This window comes from Elephantulus edwardii, unplaced genomic scaffold (assembly GCF_000299155.1).
Source record: "Elephantulus edwardii isolate Elephantulus edwardi_28Jun2011 unplaced genomic scaffold, EleEdw1.0 scaffold00245, whole genome shotgun sequence".
NCBI lineage: Eukaryota > Metazoa > Chordata > Mammalia > Macroscelidea > Macroscelididae > Elephantulus > Elephantulus edwardii.
The window spans coordinates 3,795,804-3,808,511 of record NW_006399995.1 but is presented as its reverse complement, the minus strand read 5'-3'; the positions used below and the strand labels follow the sequence as shown (position 1 = coordinate 3,808,511).

Sequence of the window (12,708 nt, the reverse complement as noted above, 5' to 3'; positions counted from 1 at the left end):
AAGAGAAAAACCCAAAATTACTTCATGTTTTCAAGATTTATCTTCTTCTTTTTTTAAAAAAAAGAAAATATTTGCCCTTTTAAAAAAAGCCATATTTTTAATTTTTTTAAGTTTATAATGAAAAATTGTCACTGTCCACTAGGGCACCCACAGAAGCATAACCTCAGCCGAAGCGTACTCTTTACCCACTGCCTAAAGACCTAAAGCTCTCACACGCAAAGAACTTGAAGTGAATACTGGTCAGGGTCATTTTCTGAAAGGTTTGGCTGATACTCCCCCCCAACCCCCCTAAATTCACAATTAGTGAGAGAATAAACTATTTTCTTTTCAGCTGAAGTCTCACATACCTGTCTATGGTGGTGAGGTTTGCCTGTTATAGACGCCCATCTGTTCCAGTGGGGTCTTGTCTACCGTGGGGGTATCTATTGTGAAGGGCAATCTTTGGAGAGGGGCCCGTCTATGGTGAGGGCCGTGTGTTGTGGGGACTGTCCAGTGTCGAGGAAAGTCTGTGGTAGGAGCTGCTATGGTGGGGGTCTGTCTATGGTGGGAGTGTCTCTTGTGGAGGGATGACTGTGGTGAGGGATCTTGTCTGTGGTGGGGGTTTGATTGTGATGGGGATGTCTGATGTGCAGGGCTGTCTGTGAGGAGGGGTCTGAGGTGCGGAGGGCTGTCATTGGTGAGGGGTCTGTGGTGAGGGGGTCTATTTGTGGTGTGGGTGTCTGTTGTGGGAGGCTATCTGTGGTGTGGGTGTCTGTGGTGGAGGTGACTTGTAGGGGCTATTTATGGTGAGGGTCTGTCTGTGGTGGGGGTCTGGACAGTACTCACAGGCAGCTCCCAGGGCTATCCGGCCTTTGTGTCCACCAGCTGCATCTGCACATTGGCGGCCATGCCACCTCCATAGCCCCCCTTGGACTGCATCTGGTTCTGAATGGAGCTAACCTAAAGCAGGACAAGAACAGAGGAAGGTGAAAAAAGGAAGCCAGAAACTGGGTCAAATGCAAATAAGTGATCCTTTTCCCAATATTTTAACTAAGCTGCTTTGTTCTTTTCAGAAGTGCGTTTCAATGTAAAGTTTTTGGTGTGGGCTTAGTAACTGAAACATTTTTGGCCACTACTCTTTCAACTCTCTCCTTTTTCTACTTCACAGTTACTAAAAGCCTGTTGTAAAATTCAGAAAGCACTTGGTAACATCTCAACATTCTCAACCTCAAGAATCTTAATTTGCAAGACAGCATCCACACATGACCACCTCCATTAAACCAAAATCAGAAACAAGTGTGAAAAGAAATAGGATCAGAAAAAGGTAAACCTCTCCGAAGCCCACGTGGTAAAATGTGTATACATGACACAGTCTGACAGTCACAGGGAGTCCAGAGATCTGAACTGTGGTGAACTGTAGTCCAAGTTTATGTATTCACTGGTGTCATAACTGGGTGAGTTATTCTCACGAAACACTGGGCTTCATTCATATGTGGGGTATTTTCTTATATGAGAAATAATGACGGTTGAGTGATTTTCTTCTTTTTAAATGTATCCCCAGACTGCAGGACAGGACTAAATCACGGAGTGGATGCTCACAACCTGGCTGCTGACAATAAGGCACAGAAAGTCATCTGCAAGCGGTGAATGGCTTTTATTTTATCATTATTGCTCCAATCTTAGTAGATAAAGACTAAAGGCAGCTGGGAAGCAGGGAACCAGGCTAGATGGCTCAGGAAAGGACCACCAATAGCAAGAAAGTACTGGAGGTGAGAAGGGTTGGCAAGCCTGTACCTGGCAGTCCAGTGTCATGGAATTGGCTAAAAGGGCCTCACGCTTCCAGGAGCCTGGGGCTGGGAAAGGTGGATGGCCATCACTGGTTTAGAAGGTACTACGGGGCACTTGCCATTTGAAAATGCATGATGTGTTAGTTGCTTTACGATGAATGGTTCTCAATCAATAAAGTTAAAAAACTTGAGTTTAAAATAATGCTGCTGTTATCGTGTACTGTAGAGTCAGAATTGATCCACAGCTCCAGTGGGTTTTCAGAGGCAGTAAATCACATGGGAGAAGACTTTCTATCCTTCTCCTGCAGAGTAGCTGGTGGAGCAGAACCATGTGCCTTTGGGAATGCAGTGCAGCTTCTTAATACAAGGCCAACAGAGCTTCCAAATTATGCCAGTCAAATTTGGAATAATGCTAGAAAGAAAGAAATTCACAAGTACACTAATCTGCTAAATTTACTTATGTGGAACATCTTACTACAATAGCATCTGAGAAAGTGTTGTTTCTGTATTATTTATATTTAATATTGATCAAATGAGAAATTATGAAATTATGAAAGTATCTATACTGGGCAAACAATATCTAACACAACAGTGTTCTATTATTAAAATTCAACCTCACTGCTGTCGAGTTGGAGTAGAATCAGAGCTGACCCTCCAGCAGGTGTTTGGGGGCTGTAAACGGTATGGGCGGAGACTGCCAGCTTTCTTCTGAAGAGCTGCTGATGGGTTTGAACCAGTGGAAGGTGCAGCCTTGTTAAAAGCTCAACTCCCTATGGACTAGGCCACTAGATGTAATAAGGGGACTACAGAAAGTCTGTATGGACCCATCCAGTCCTTAAGAAACGGGGGTGTGTGTAGAGTGTGTGTGTTGTGGGTGTGTGTGTGTGTGTAATCCATTTCAGCAAACAGAGAAGGCGGCCTGGACCTGCCTGGCTGCGGCCTCGGAGTTGAGCTTTGAGCAGACACAGAATTCTACCTAAACTTAAGACTAGCAAAAAAGTACACCCACCACAGATTTAAAGGGAAGCAAATAATGGCTAGGACTCATAAAAAAAATTCTGAAATGGGCATCAACAAGGCTTAAAAATTTATAAACATCAAGAATTTGTTCAAATTTGAATTTGAATTTTGTAAATAAACTAGTAGAAAAAGTAAAAAACAAACACACACACACAAAAAACAGGGCTGGTCTAGGAAAAGCTTTAACATAGTGCTCAACCTGCCTATAAATGTATCCCTTTGGTAAAATTAAAAAGATATTATGTTATAAAAAAAGGAAAAAAATTATACACATCATCAACTCAAAAGTTTAATTTCTTATATACAGTTTAAGTAGGGGGAAAGACAGGTAATGCTGAAAAAGACAAACCATACACATAACAAATCTGAAACCATTCACTGTATACACATCATAACCACAGTAACAAAACTAACAGCGTCTCATTTGGTTTCCTCACTTCCAGCTGATCCAGGAAAGAAAGGAACTCAGTTATATTTTGACAGCACCAAGACACCTCTTATACTTCCACAAAGCCAGTCAAGTGAAACAAAGTACTTTTCCTACAGATTTAAAACAAACATGTCGTTTCCTTTCCAGAAAGCTAAAAATGCCATTCCTTTGCTTACCCAGTAACTGCAATGACAAGCTTGTTTGCAGTATCCAGGAAGTCCATCCACCTACCTCCGCAGTCCCTGTTCTGCTGTGAGGCTGTGGTTAACGCTGTCCTCTGAGTGGGTATACAATGGGTCATGGTTTGTGTTTACAAAGCCTTCCTGGTTTTCTGGTCCCAAACACTCTGGGTAAGGCAAACACTCCTGCTTACTTCAGGAAAGCGACCACAGGCCCTCAGTGCTCACTGGCTTCAGGGCAAAGTGAACAAGGCAGAGTCCAGATAAGAATTCCTATTTGGCAATACTTCTGTGAGAGTGCTCTTTTTTTTTCCTTTTTCGCCCCCTTTTATTTGTGTGTACCGTCAAATCGGGTCTGACGGGTACAGGAGGAGATTGTCCCTCCGTCTCCAGCAGAGTATCTGGTGGATTCGAACTGCATACCTCTGGGATTGCAGTGCAGCTTCTTGCCACTAGGCCACCAGGGCTCCCTGAGAGTGCTCTATTTTTCTCTTAGATAAAAATGAAGGAATAAGAGGGGGTCAGGTGAAAAATGTACACTCTATTATCCCTGAAAGCTCTGTCTAAAAGACAAGGAGATGTTCCTTCTTCTGATTTTTCAGTTTTGATAATGTTTTACTACTTAGTCCTGAAAGGATGAGGACATATCTGATTCCTCAGTTCAAGAGCACGGAACTTAGAAAAATTAAATCAGAAATATTCTAACATTACTGGATAAATCGATTATCTATTTTATAGATAAATATAATAAAGTTTGTAAAAGGCAACTAACTGAACTCAACTCAATCTGAACTCATGCTGTCTAGTTAATTCCCAACTCCCAGCAAGCCCACAGGACAGCGGAGAACTGCGACGTAAGACCTCTGGACCGTAAGGCTGCGGAAGCACACAGCCCTGTCTTTCTCCAATGGAGTGGCTGGTGGGCTCACACCCCTGGCCTTTTGTTTAGTATCCAAATGCCTTACCCACAGCATCATCAGATCACAAAACCCCCAAAAAATATTATTAGAAGGATGATATCCAAGTGCTTGGGTGACAGTAGGGAAAATTCAGGGGCATTAACCTCCATTCTGAACTCAAATCCTTTAAAACAGAAAGTGTTTATTTAGAGGAAAGGGAGCTACAGAAAGCTTTCGTACAAAAACCGGAAACATGTAACATGGCAAATGCTGATTTTAGTTGCGAGTTAGTTTGTCATCATTTATGTACTTCTCCAGCACTCAGAGCCTATATGCATATATGCTAACTAGAAACTTACTCGGCACATTATCATCATCATAAGACATGTTCTCACTGGCCTTGCAGGGCAGGGCCCGGGCCCCGCATGTCACCACTATACACTTACTGAGTTCATCCCACTGAACAGGTCTCCGGATCCGACGTGAGCCGTGTGCACGAAGTTTGTCGGCTCTCCAATCATGCTTCGGTCAATTCGCCGCCGCCTTTTCTAAAATATGGATAACAAAGAATTGAAAAACGTATTAATAAAACACTTATTTTCAAGTATTACACATCATAAATCATAAGTGGGTGCAAAAGTTTGATAAATTTGGCTAAGACAGAAAAATACCAAATCTTGGCCTTTCATACTTACTTCTTATGATAAAATCTCTAAAGACAGACAGACACACACACACAAGAAAATGGCTGGAAATGAAAAATAGGTTAGCATTTAAAACTTTGAATAATAATAATAATAATAATAATAACCACCACTTACATTTTTCTTTTTTAAAGAAACAATTTAAAGAACTGAGACAAATGTAAAAACATAATTTATTACCAATTTTCATCAGCAATAAACACTGTGTGTCATGAACTTAACACTCATTTTAAATATTATTACACATTACTTTCTACCTTTCAGTTAACAAATGGACTGTATTTTGATGTCAAGTTATTACTTAAGAGCACAGTCACTCACTCTGCATGGAGGAGTGCTGGGCTTGGTCTACCCACTGTTTCCTGGTCTTTTCTGCCAAGGTAACAAACCTCTAGCCTAACTTCCACCACCAGGCTGGGCCTTCCCGACAGCCACTCCAACCACATGCCAGAGTCTGCTTTCTAGGAACTTCAGCTACCAGCTGGAGCACCTGCTATTATTAAAAAGGTGTTCCACCTCCTCATTTGAGGTACTGCTGCCGTGTTTCATTGATTACAGAACCGGTCTAAGTTTCTGCAGTCTAACAGGCAGAGGTTAGTGGCCAGGGCTGGGTTGGTGGTCTATTATGACTTCTGCTTATCTTCGCTGATTCTCCTTCAAAGAGTCTATTACTGTTTAAATGTCAACAAAATCAAGGGAAATGTGGGTATGCTCTTATAATGAACACTAAAAATCTTCCGAGAGATCCCAGTTAACAGCTCTTCAAAGTTAGAACAAAATTTTCTAAATGTTATAAAAACAAAGTACATGTGAGAATATCTGAAACAATAGGATACTAGTAACTTTAGTTCACAACATACTATTTCTGCACTTCTTGAAATGATTTTTATTCAAATGCTTTTGTCTTCCCAATGTATGCTCAAAAGTTTAATTAGCATCCCATACATTCATATATCAATCTGTTTTAATATTGTTTTATTTTCCAAATTAAAATGATTTTGTTGTGTTGGAACTCACAGCTGTCTATGCATGACAGAATGAAATCCTGCCCTAGCCTCATAAACTCTGCATGTGGCCATTACTGCAGTCATTGTGTTAGTCTTTTTTCTTTCATGCACTGCTTCTTTATTTTTTATACTAGATTATTTACAAAATCCGAATACATTGTTTTTAAAAGCAGATTCTTCCAATTTCCCTCACCCCACTATTTCATCAAATTGTAACCCATGATCCCACGATTAATGCCCCCTCCCACATCCTCACCCTTCTGCTTCCATCCCCACCATACTTATCTTTCAATAGTGGTTTTATATAGTATTTGTTCTTGTGGGACTGGGTTCACTCAGCATAATGCTCTTCAGTCCCTCCCAAGTTAGGTAATAATTTACAAAATCACTGCTCCTGCAGCATTCCATTGTGTGCACGTACCATAACTTCTCAATCCATTCCATTGTGGTTGGACATATGGGCTGTTTCCATGTTCTTGCGATGATAAATAATGCTACTATGAACACTGGTGTTCAAGTCTCTTGAGCCTCAATTCTCGTTCTCTCAGGGTATAGTCCAAGCAATGGAAGAGCTGGGTCATATGGAATTTCTATGTTCAGCTTTTTGATTCTTATTTCATTGTCCAGCTCTCAGATACACAGCAAGTAATCAGAAAAGACCATAGCCTAAAGCAGATGCACTTTAGTCCTCAAACTGACATCATTACTCCTCAATTTGGAGAGGTCCCTAACTGCAGATTTTCCCAGTGCAATGGGTCTCCTTTATTTCCTGACTGCTGGCACCACGGGTGTTAATTGTGGATCCAAGCAAGATGAAGCTGCTGACAGTCTCAATCTCATCTCCATCCATCATGACTCTGTTCATCTTGCTGGTCTAGTGATAAGAATCTTTGTATTCGTGATACTGAGATGCAATCCATACTGAAGGCTATATTCCTTGCTCTTCTGCAACAGGTGCTTCAAGTCCTCCTCACTTTCAGCAAGCAAGGTTGTATCATCTGTGTAACGCAGGTTATTGATGAGTCTCTCTCCAATCCTGATGCCACACAGAGTCCAGCTTCTTGGATAATTTCCTCAAATATATCATTCCTTTATCTTTTAAAATTATGTTACTACAAGTCCTTTGCTAAAGGATTCATAAGATTATCTCTTGGAGCCATAATACTCTTTGGGATCACATTAATTAGGATAAAACAATATTATAAAATTTAGTTTCTTTGCTTACGGTTTTTAACATCCATCCCCTTCCTTTGCATTTCCACCACAAGCCAAAAGAAGTCCTCCTACATTCTCTCGTCCAGGACTATGGTAAGCACAGAAGATGCCAACAGCTGTTAGTCTTTGCCCTTGACTACCAACAAACTAGCTTCCCCAGCGGAGATGATGACTTTTCTCAGCACTTGCATGGGACAAATTATTAGTGAGTCTTCTAAGCTCCTGATACACAAGAGATATGACCAGAAAAGGGCAGGCCTCTGGGTTAAACAGAAAGGATAGTGGTTATTATGTTCTGAGGGACAGTAGACACCCTCCACAGCTTTGTGCGGTCAGTCTGCAGAAGGAAGCTACCCGCTCAGCAGCAGGACACACTCAGACAGATGAGGGATCAGTGAATTCTAAGAAGTACTTCCCAGCTAGTGGGGGTTTGAGCATTCTTTGCTCTGGGAATACGGAGAGCAACTTTGAACAAGTCTGAATCTGCCCTATGTCCTAAAGCTGCAGAGGTCTGCTTGAGGACTAGCATGAGGCTCCCCTTTGCCCACATCTGCATAATAACTGTTCTGCTCCAACAGATGATGTTAGGAGACGCACTTGGCGCATCCACCTCACCAAAAAAAATGTTTCTGAAATGAACGGGTCTTAGTTGTTTGTTGATTTGTCTACACATAGATAGCCTTGGAAAGAGAAATTAATTAGACCCATAAATAACTGTAATATGCTGTGTGTCATGCTGATTCCCACCCACAGCAACCCCATATGACTGAGTTTCCTAGGCTGCAACCTTTATGGGAGTCGATCAGCAGGTCTTTTCTCCCATCATGTGGGAATTGAGAATCACACTTTCTTTTCAGTACCGACGGTTCTCGGAACCATCCAATCTAACCTTTTTTGTAGCTATGAAAGTGGAGGCTTCTCATTGTTCCTTCAAGGCTGTCCAGGAACTGAAAGAACTGTGCTGTACAGTAAAGAGTAGAGACAACAGAAACGCTTAGGGGGTGATAACCAGACCACATGGGCTTTGTGTTCAAGCAAAGGACTGAGGCGTCCTGTCTACCTAGAGCAAGGGTAAAGCACTGAAAGGCTGTTGAAATGGGGGTTGTCGTGGTTAAATGTATGTAATGGCTTTGTCCACAATAGCTACAGGCAGAAAATGGGCTAGTGGGAGTCAAAAGGGGGAAGTCATGCAAGGGAAATAAGATGAGCTTTTTTCCCCCAAGTGGCAGAGATCGAAAGAAAGGGACAGAGACAAGAGGCTGTCCACTTAGATAAAATCTTCAGCTTTTGGTTGTTGACTGGATTTGGTGAGTGAGGAAAGAAATACTTGTGATTTGAGTGCAGTGTTATGTACTTCATTGAGGTGGCTAACACTGGAGGGACAAGATTTTAGGAAGACGTTAAGACATCCTTTCAGATGAATTTGAGATACTGATGGTATATTCAGCAGGCAAGGGGAAGAGTTAAACAGGTACACTGCAAGGCAGGAAAAGCAGGAATGCTTTACTGAAAGTGTCAAAGCAGCAGGAAGGAGGCCACATTGCGAGCCGGGGATGGTCAATGAGGATGAAGAGTCAGCATCGTGGTGGTCAGTGGTCGGAGGAGTGGAAAATACAACAGAGGGAACTGAGGAGAGGCTGGAAGCTGTAGAAATGGAGACATCAACCTGAAAAGTCTGGTCTTCTGGATGAGCAGAAGGGAGACAGGGCAGTAGATGAAAGGAGAAGAAATGACAGACTGATTCTATTTTTTCCATTAAGAGTGGTGACATTCGATCACCATTAAATTCTGATGGGAAAGATTCAATAAAAGAGGAGAGAAGGGTGAAAATAAAAAATATGGAGAGGAGAGGCTCCGGAGGAGGAAGGAAAGGAAGGCTCGGAACATCAGGCTCCTAAAACTCTCCACCCTCAAGGAATCGAACACCAAGCTCCCAGGGATAACGGAATGTTTTAAAACAAAACCACACCATTGTCCAAGCATAATGTGGACACTGAAAAGGGGCAATATGTGCTGTGCTGCATTAATATTACACGACTGAGACAAGATTTAAATCATGGGCAACAGGGGAATTCCAGAGTGAGGCTTCTGCACAGAAAAACAGGAAGTGGTGCGCTCTGCCGCCATGGGTATTAACCTTTGTCAGGAGCAGAGAGTCACCATTTTTCCTGGAAATATTTTTTTATCCTTTATAGGGAGCTTTATTCACATGGTCAAAATCTGAACGATTCTTTTGCTTCTTAGTAACTGTCATTGTGTATAAACTCAAAGACTGGAATAAACTCAAAAGACTGGCGTTTATACAGAGGAATGAACAGTTGTAGTAAAGTGGAGGGGTCTGGGGAACATGTCTCTTCTCTTTTCTACACAACTATTGCTGAAGTGGGTAAGGAGCTGTGCTGCCAAGCCAAAGGCAGGTGGTCAGAATCCAGCGCTGTCCCATGAGAGGAGGGTGGGTGGTCTTCTCTGTGATTTACTGCTGCTGAAAACCCCCTAGAGGGTCAGCTATGAGTCGGTTCCGAATGGATAACACATAATCCCACCACGAAGCCACTGCAATGAAACCCTTATTAAAGATCATGAGTGAATAATTTGGAATAAGGTTTTCCTACTGTGTGGACCACGTTTACATCCTGATCTGAACAAACCTACTATAAAACCACATTTATAGGATAATGTGGAAACATAAAAACAGATCAGATATTAGATGATGATAAGGAATTATGAATTTATTTTGAGGTGAGGCTAATTTTTTTTAAAAAAGGCCTTCTTTCTAAGGGAGCTCTCTGATGGCCTAGAGGCAAGAAACTGTGCTGTAATCCTGAAGGCGTCCAGTTTTAATCCATCAGATGCTCTGCTGGAGAAGGAGGGGCAATCTCCTCCTGTGCCAACTGGATCCAATTTGATGGTACACAACAAGGTGGTGGTGGTGGTGGGGGGGAGTCCTCGCTGAGCAATAAAAAGGAGTGAATTCTTGACACATGCTACAAAACAGATATATCTCAAAGAGTTCTGCTGATGAAGAGAAAGCAGTCCAAAAGAGTATACATTACAGGATCCCATTTATGGACAATTATAGGAAATACAGACTATATACAGAGACAGAAAGCAGCTCGGTGGATGTCTGAGGGGCAGAAATCTAATAAAGGTGACTGTTATGATGAATAGGTTCACTATCATGATTGCAGCGGGGATTTCACTAATATGTCAAAGTCTGTCAAATTGCCCTTTAAACATGTGCACTCTTAAATATTGTGTGTCAATCACAGATCAACATAGTTTTTAAAACAACCCATCTTATAGACTTGTGTACTGTTGAGTCATAAACAACCCACAGCTGACCCTCTGGTGGGTTTTCAGAGGCAGTTATTTGCATGGGAGGAGATTATCCATCTTCCTTTTGCAGAGAAGCTGGTGGATTCAAACTATACATTTTTGGGATTGAAGTGCAGCTTCTTGCCATTACACAGATGACACAACCCTGCTTTCTGAAACTGAGGAGGATCTGGAGCTCCTGCTGCAGAAGGTCAAAGATTGCAGCTTTAAATATGGATGAAGCTCAACATCAAGAAAACAAAGATTCTCACCACAGTGCTGACTGACAGCATCATGATAGTGAAGAGATTAACAGATTGAGTTTGCTTGGCTCCACAATCAACACTCTTAATATGAGAAGCCAGGAAATCAAAAGATGAATTATACTGGGAAAGTCTGCTATTAGAGACCTCTCGAAAGTACTGAAGAGCAACGATGTCAGTCTAGAGACTAAGATGCAGGCCACAGTCTTTGCAATTACTTGCTATGCATCAAAAAGCTAGACAAACTCGGGATGATAGAAGGAGAATTGATGCATCTGAGCTGGAGTGATGGAGTACTGAATATACTATGAACTGCCAGGAGAACAAACAGGTTTGTCCTAGAGAAGGTGAGACCAGGCTGCTCCTTGGAGGCAAGAATTCTGTAGCTTCGTCTGACATACTCTGAACATGCTGCAAGGCAGGACCAGTCCTTGGGAGTGTGGAGGGACAGAACAAGAAAAGAAGATCCCGGATGACATGGATTGATTCAGTGATTGGGTTAATGGGGGTAGGTGTGTCAGAGACAATAAGACTGGCACAGGATAGAGCAGGGTTCAGGGCTGCTGTACACAGGTCACTATGAGTTGTAGGTAACTCAACTGGCACCTAACATCTTAGAGATACTAATATGGTATCACTTTGACAACGAGGGGTTTAGTCTTCAGGGAGATGTGCTGCAAATCCAAGTCTGCACCTCTCGAGGGGTTCAAATCCACCAGCTGCTCTAACAGATGAGCAATCTCCCCCTTGCTATTTACAGTCTTGGAAACCCAATGGAGATTCAGCTGCGAGTCGGTGAATGACTTTAACTGTCGAGTCTGGGTGCTTTCTACACACAAGGGGCATTCTTTCTACTTTTGTGTAGAGTTGTACTCATTTATTTCTCATGCTTCACTATCAGAAGATACCTTGTGCACCATATTTTAAGTTTAAAAAAACCACACACACACACCCCGCCCACCCCAAGTATCACATTATTGGTGTCAATTATACAGAGCAATTTCCTTTTTCATGCCATTCTGTATATACTTTACCTGCTGCATCTATGAAAATAAAAGCCTCTAAGAACAGCACACATGGGTAAAGTCCAGTAGCAGTGTTGGGCAGAGCTAAGGGCTTTGCTCCACTCCTGAGCACCTTCCTCCTTCCCTGCTTAGTCTCGGTCTCTGGGTGGCAGCAACAGAGGTGCAGCAAGTTTTAATCTTTCATCTGTGCCCAATGTTATCACTATCTCTATAGCAAAAATGGGATATTTTCTCCTGAGGTCCTCCTCAAAGAACTTCCTCTGGCACCTGAGATCTGTGCCCTTTTATGAACCAACCACTCTTCATCTACAGTAAGATTTACTAGTCAAGAGAGAACAGTCAAACTTCCTTTGTCCAAACCCAACACACACTTACTTCTGCAACTCATGCTTCTTATTGCACAAAAGACCTATTTCGGTAAGCACTACTTGCACCAGTAATTCAGGGGAGCCCTTACGCTGACTTATTCCTCATATGTTCACATCTCAAAAACATTACGTCCTGCAGATTCCCCTTATTCACTTTATCCTCTCATGTCACTGCCACAGCCCATTTCAGGTTCCCCCCAGCACTGACCTACATCACTAGGGTGGCCTCACCACTTACATATTTGCTTTCAGTTTTACAACTTTCTTGCTCATCAGTCAGTATTCCTTCCATGTGCCTAAGTAGATTTCCCCCAAAATAGAGATATGATCATGTCACTAGCCAGTCTGCAATTCTTTCAAAACAGTTGTTGTTGTTGTTGTTATGTGCCGTTGAGTCGCCTGCAACTCATAGCAACCCTATGTACAACAGCCCTAAACTCCGCTCTGTCCTGTGCCAATTGCACTGTCTCCGAAACTCCCATCCCAATTACCCCAGTCACTGAATCAATCCACTTCA

At 42.3% G+C, this 12,708-nt stretch overlaps 1 protein-coding gene across 1 annotated transcript in view; it reads right to left on the bottom strand.

The window, feature by feature from the left end:
* Positions 1-840: 840 nt before the first annotated feature.
* The window catches only part of LOC102857355 (CDC42 small effector protein 2-like), a 35,969-nt gene continuing 24,101 nt past the window's right edge, over positions 841-12,708 (bottom strand). Inside the window, exons 2-3 of the mRNA XM_006899056.1 lie at positions 4,741-4,842; positions 841-939 (exon numbers count right to left, since the gene is read on the bottom strand). Of these exons, the coding sequence (XP_006899118.1) occupies positions 841-939; positions 4,741-4,842 (201 nt within the window). The remainder of the gene's footprint in view (positions 940-4,740; positions 4,843-12,708) is intronic.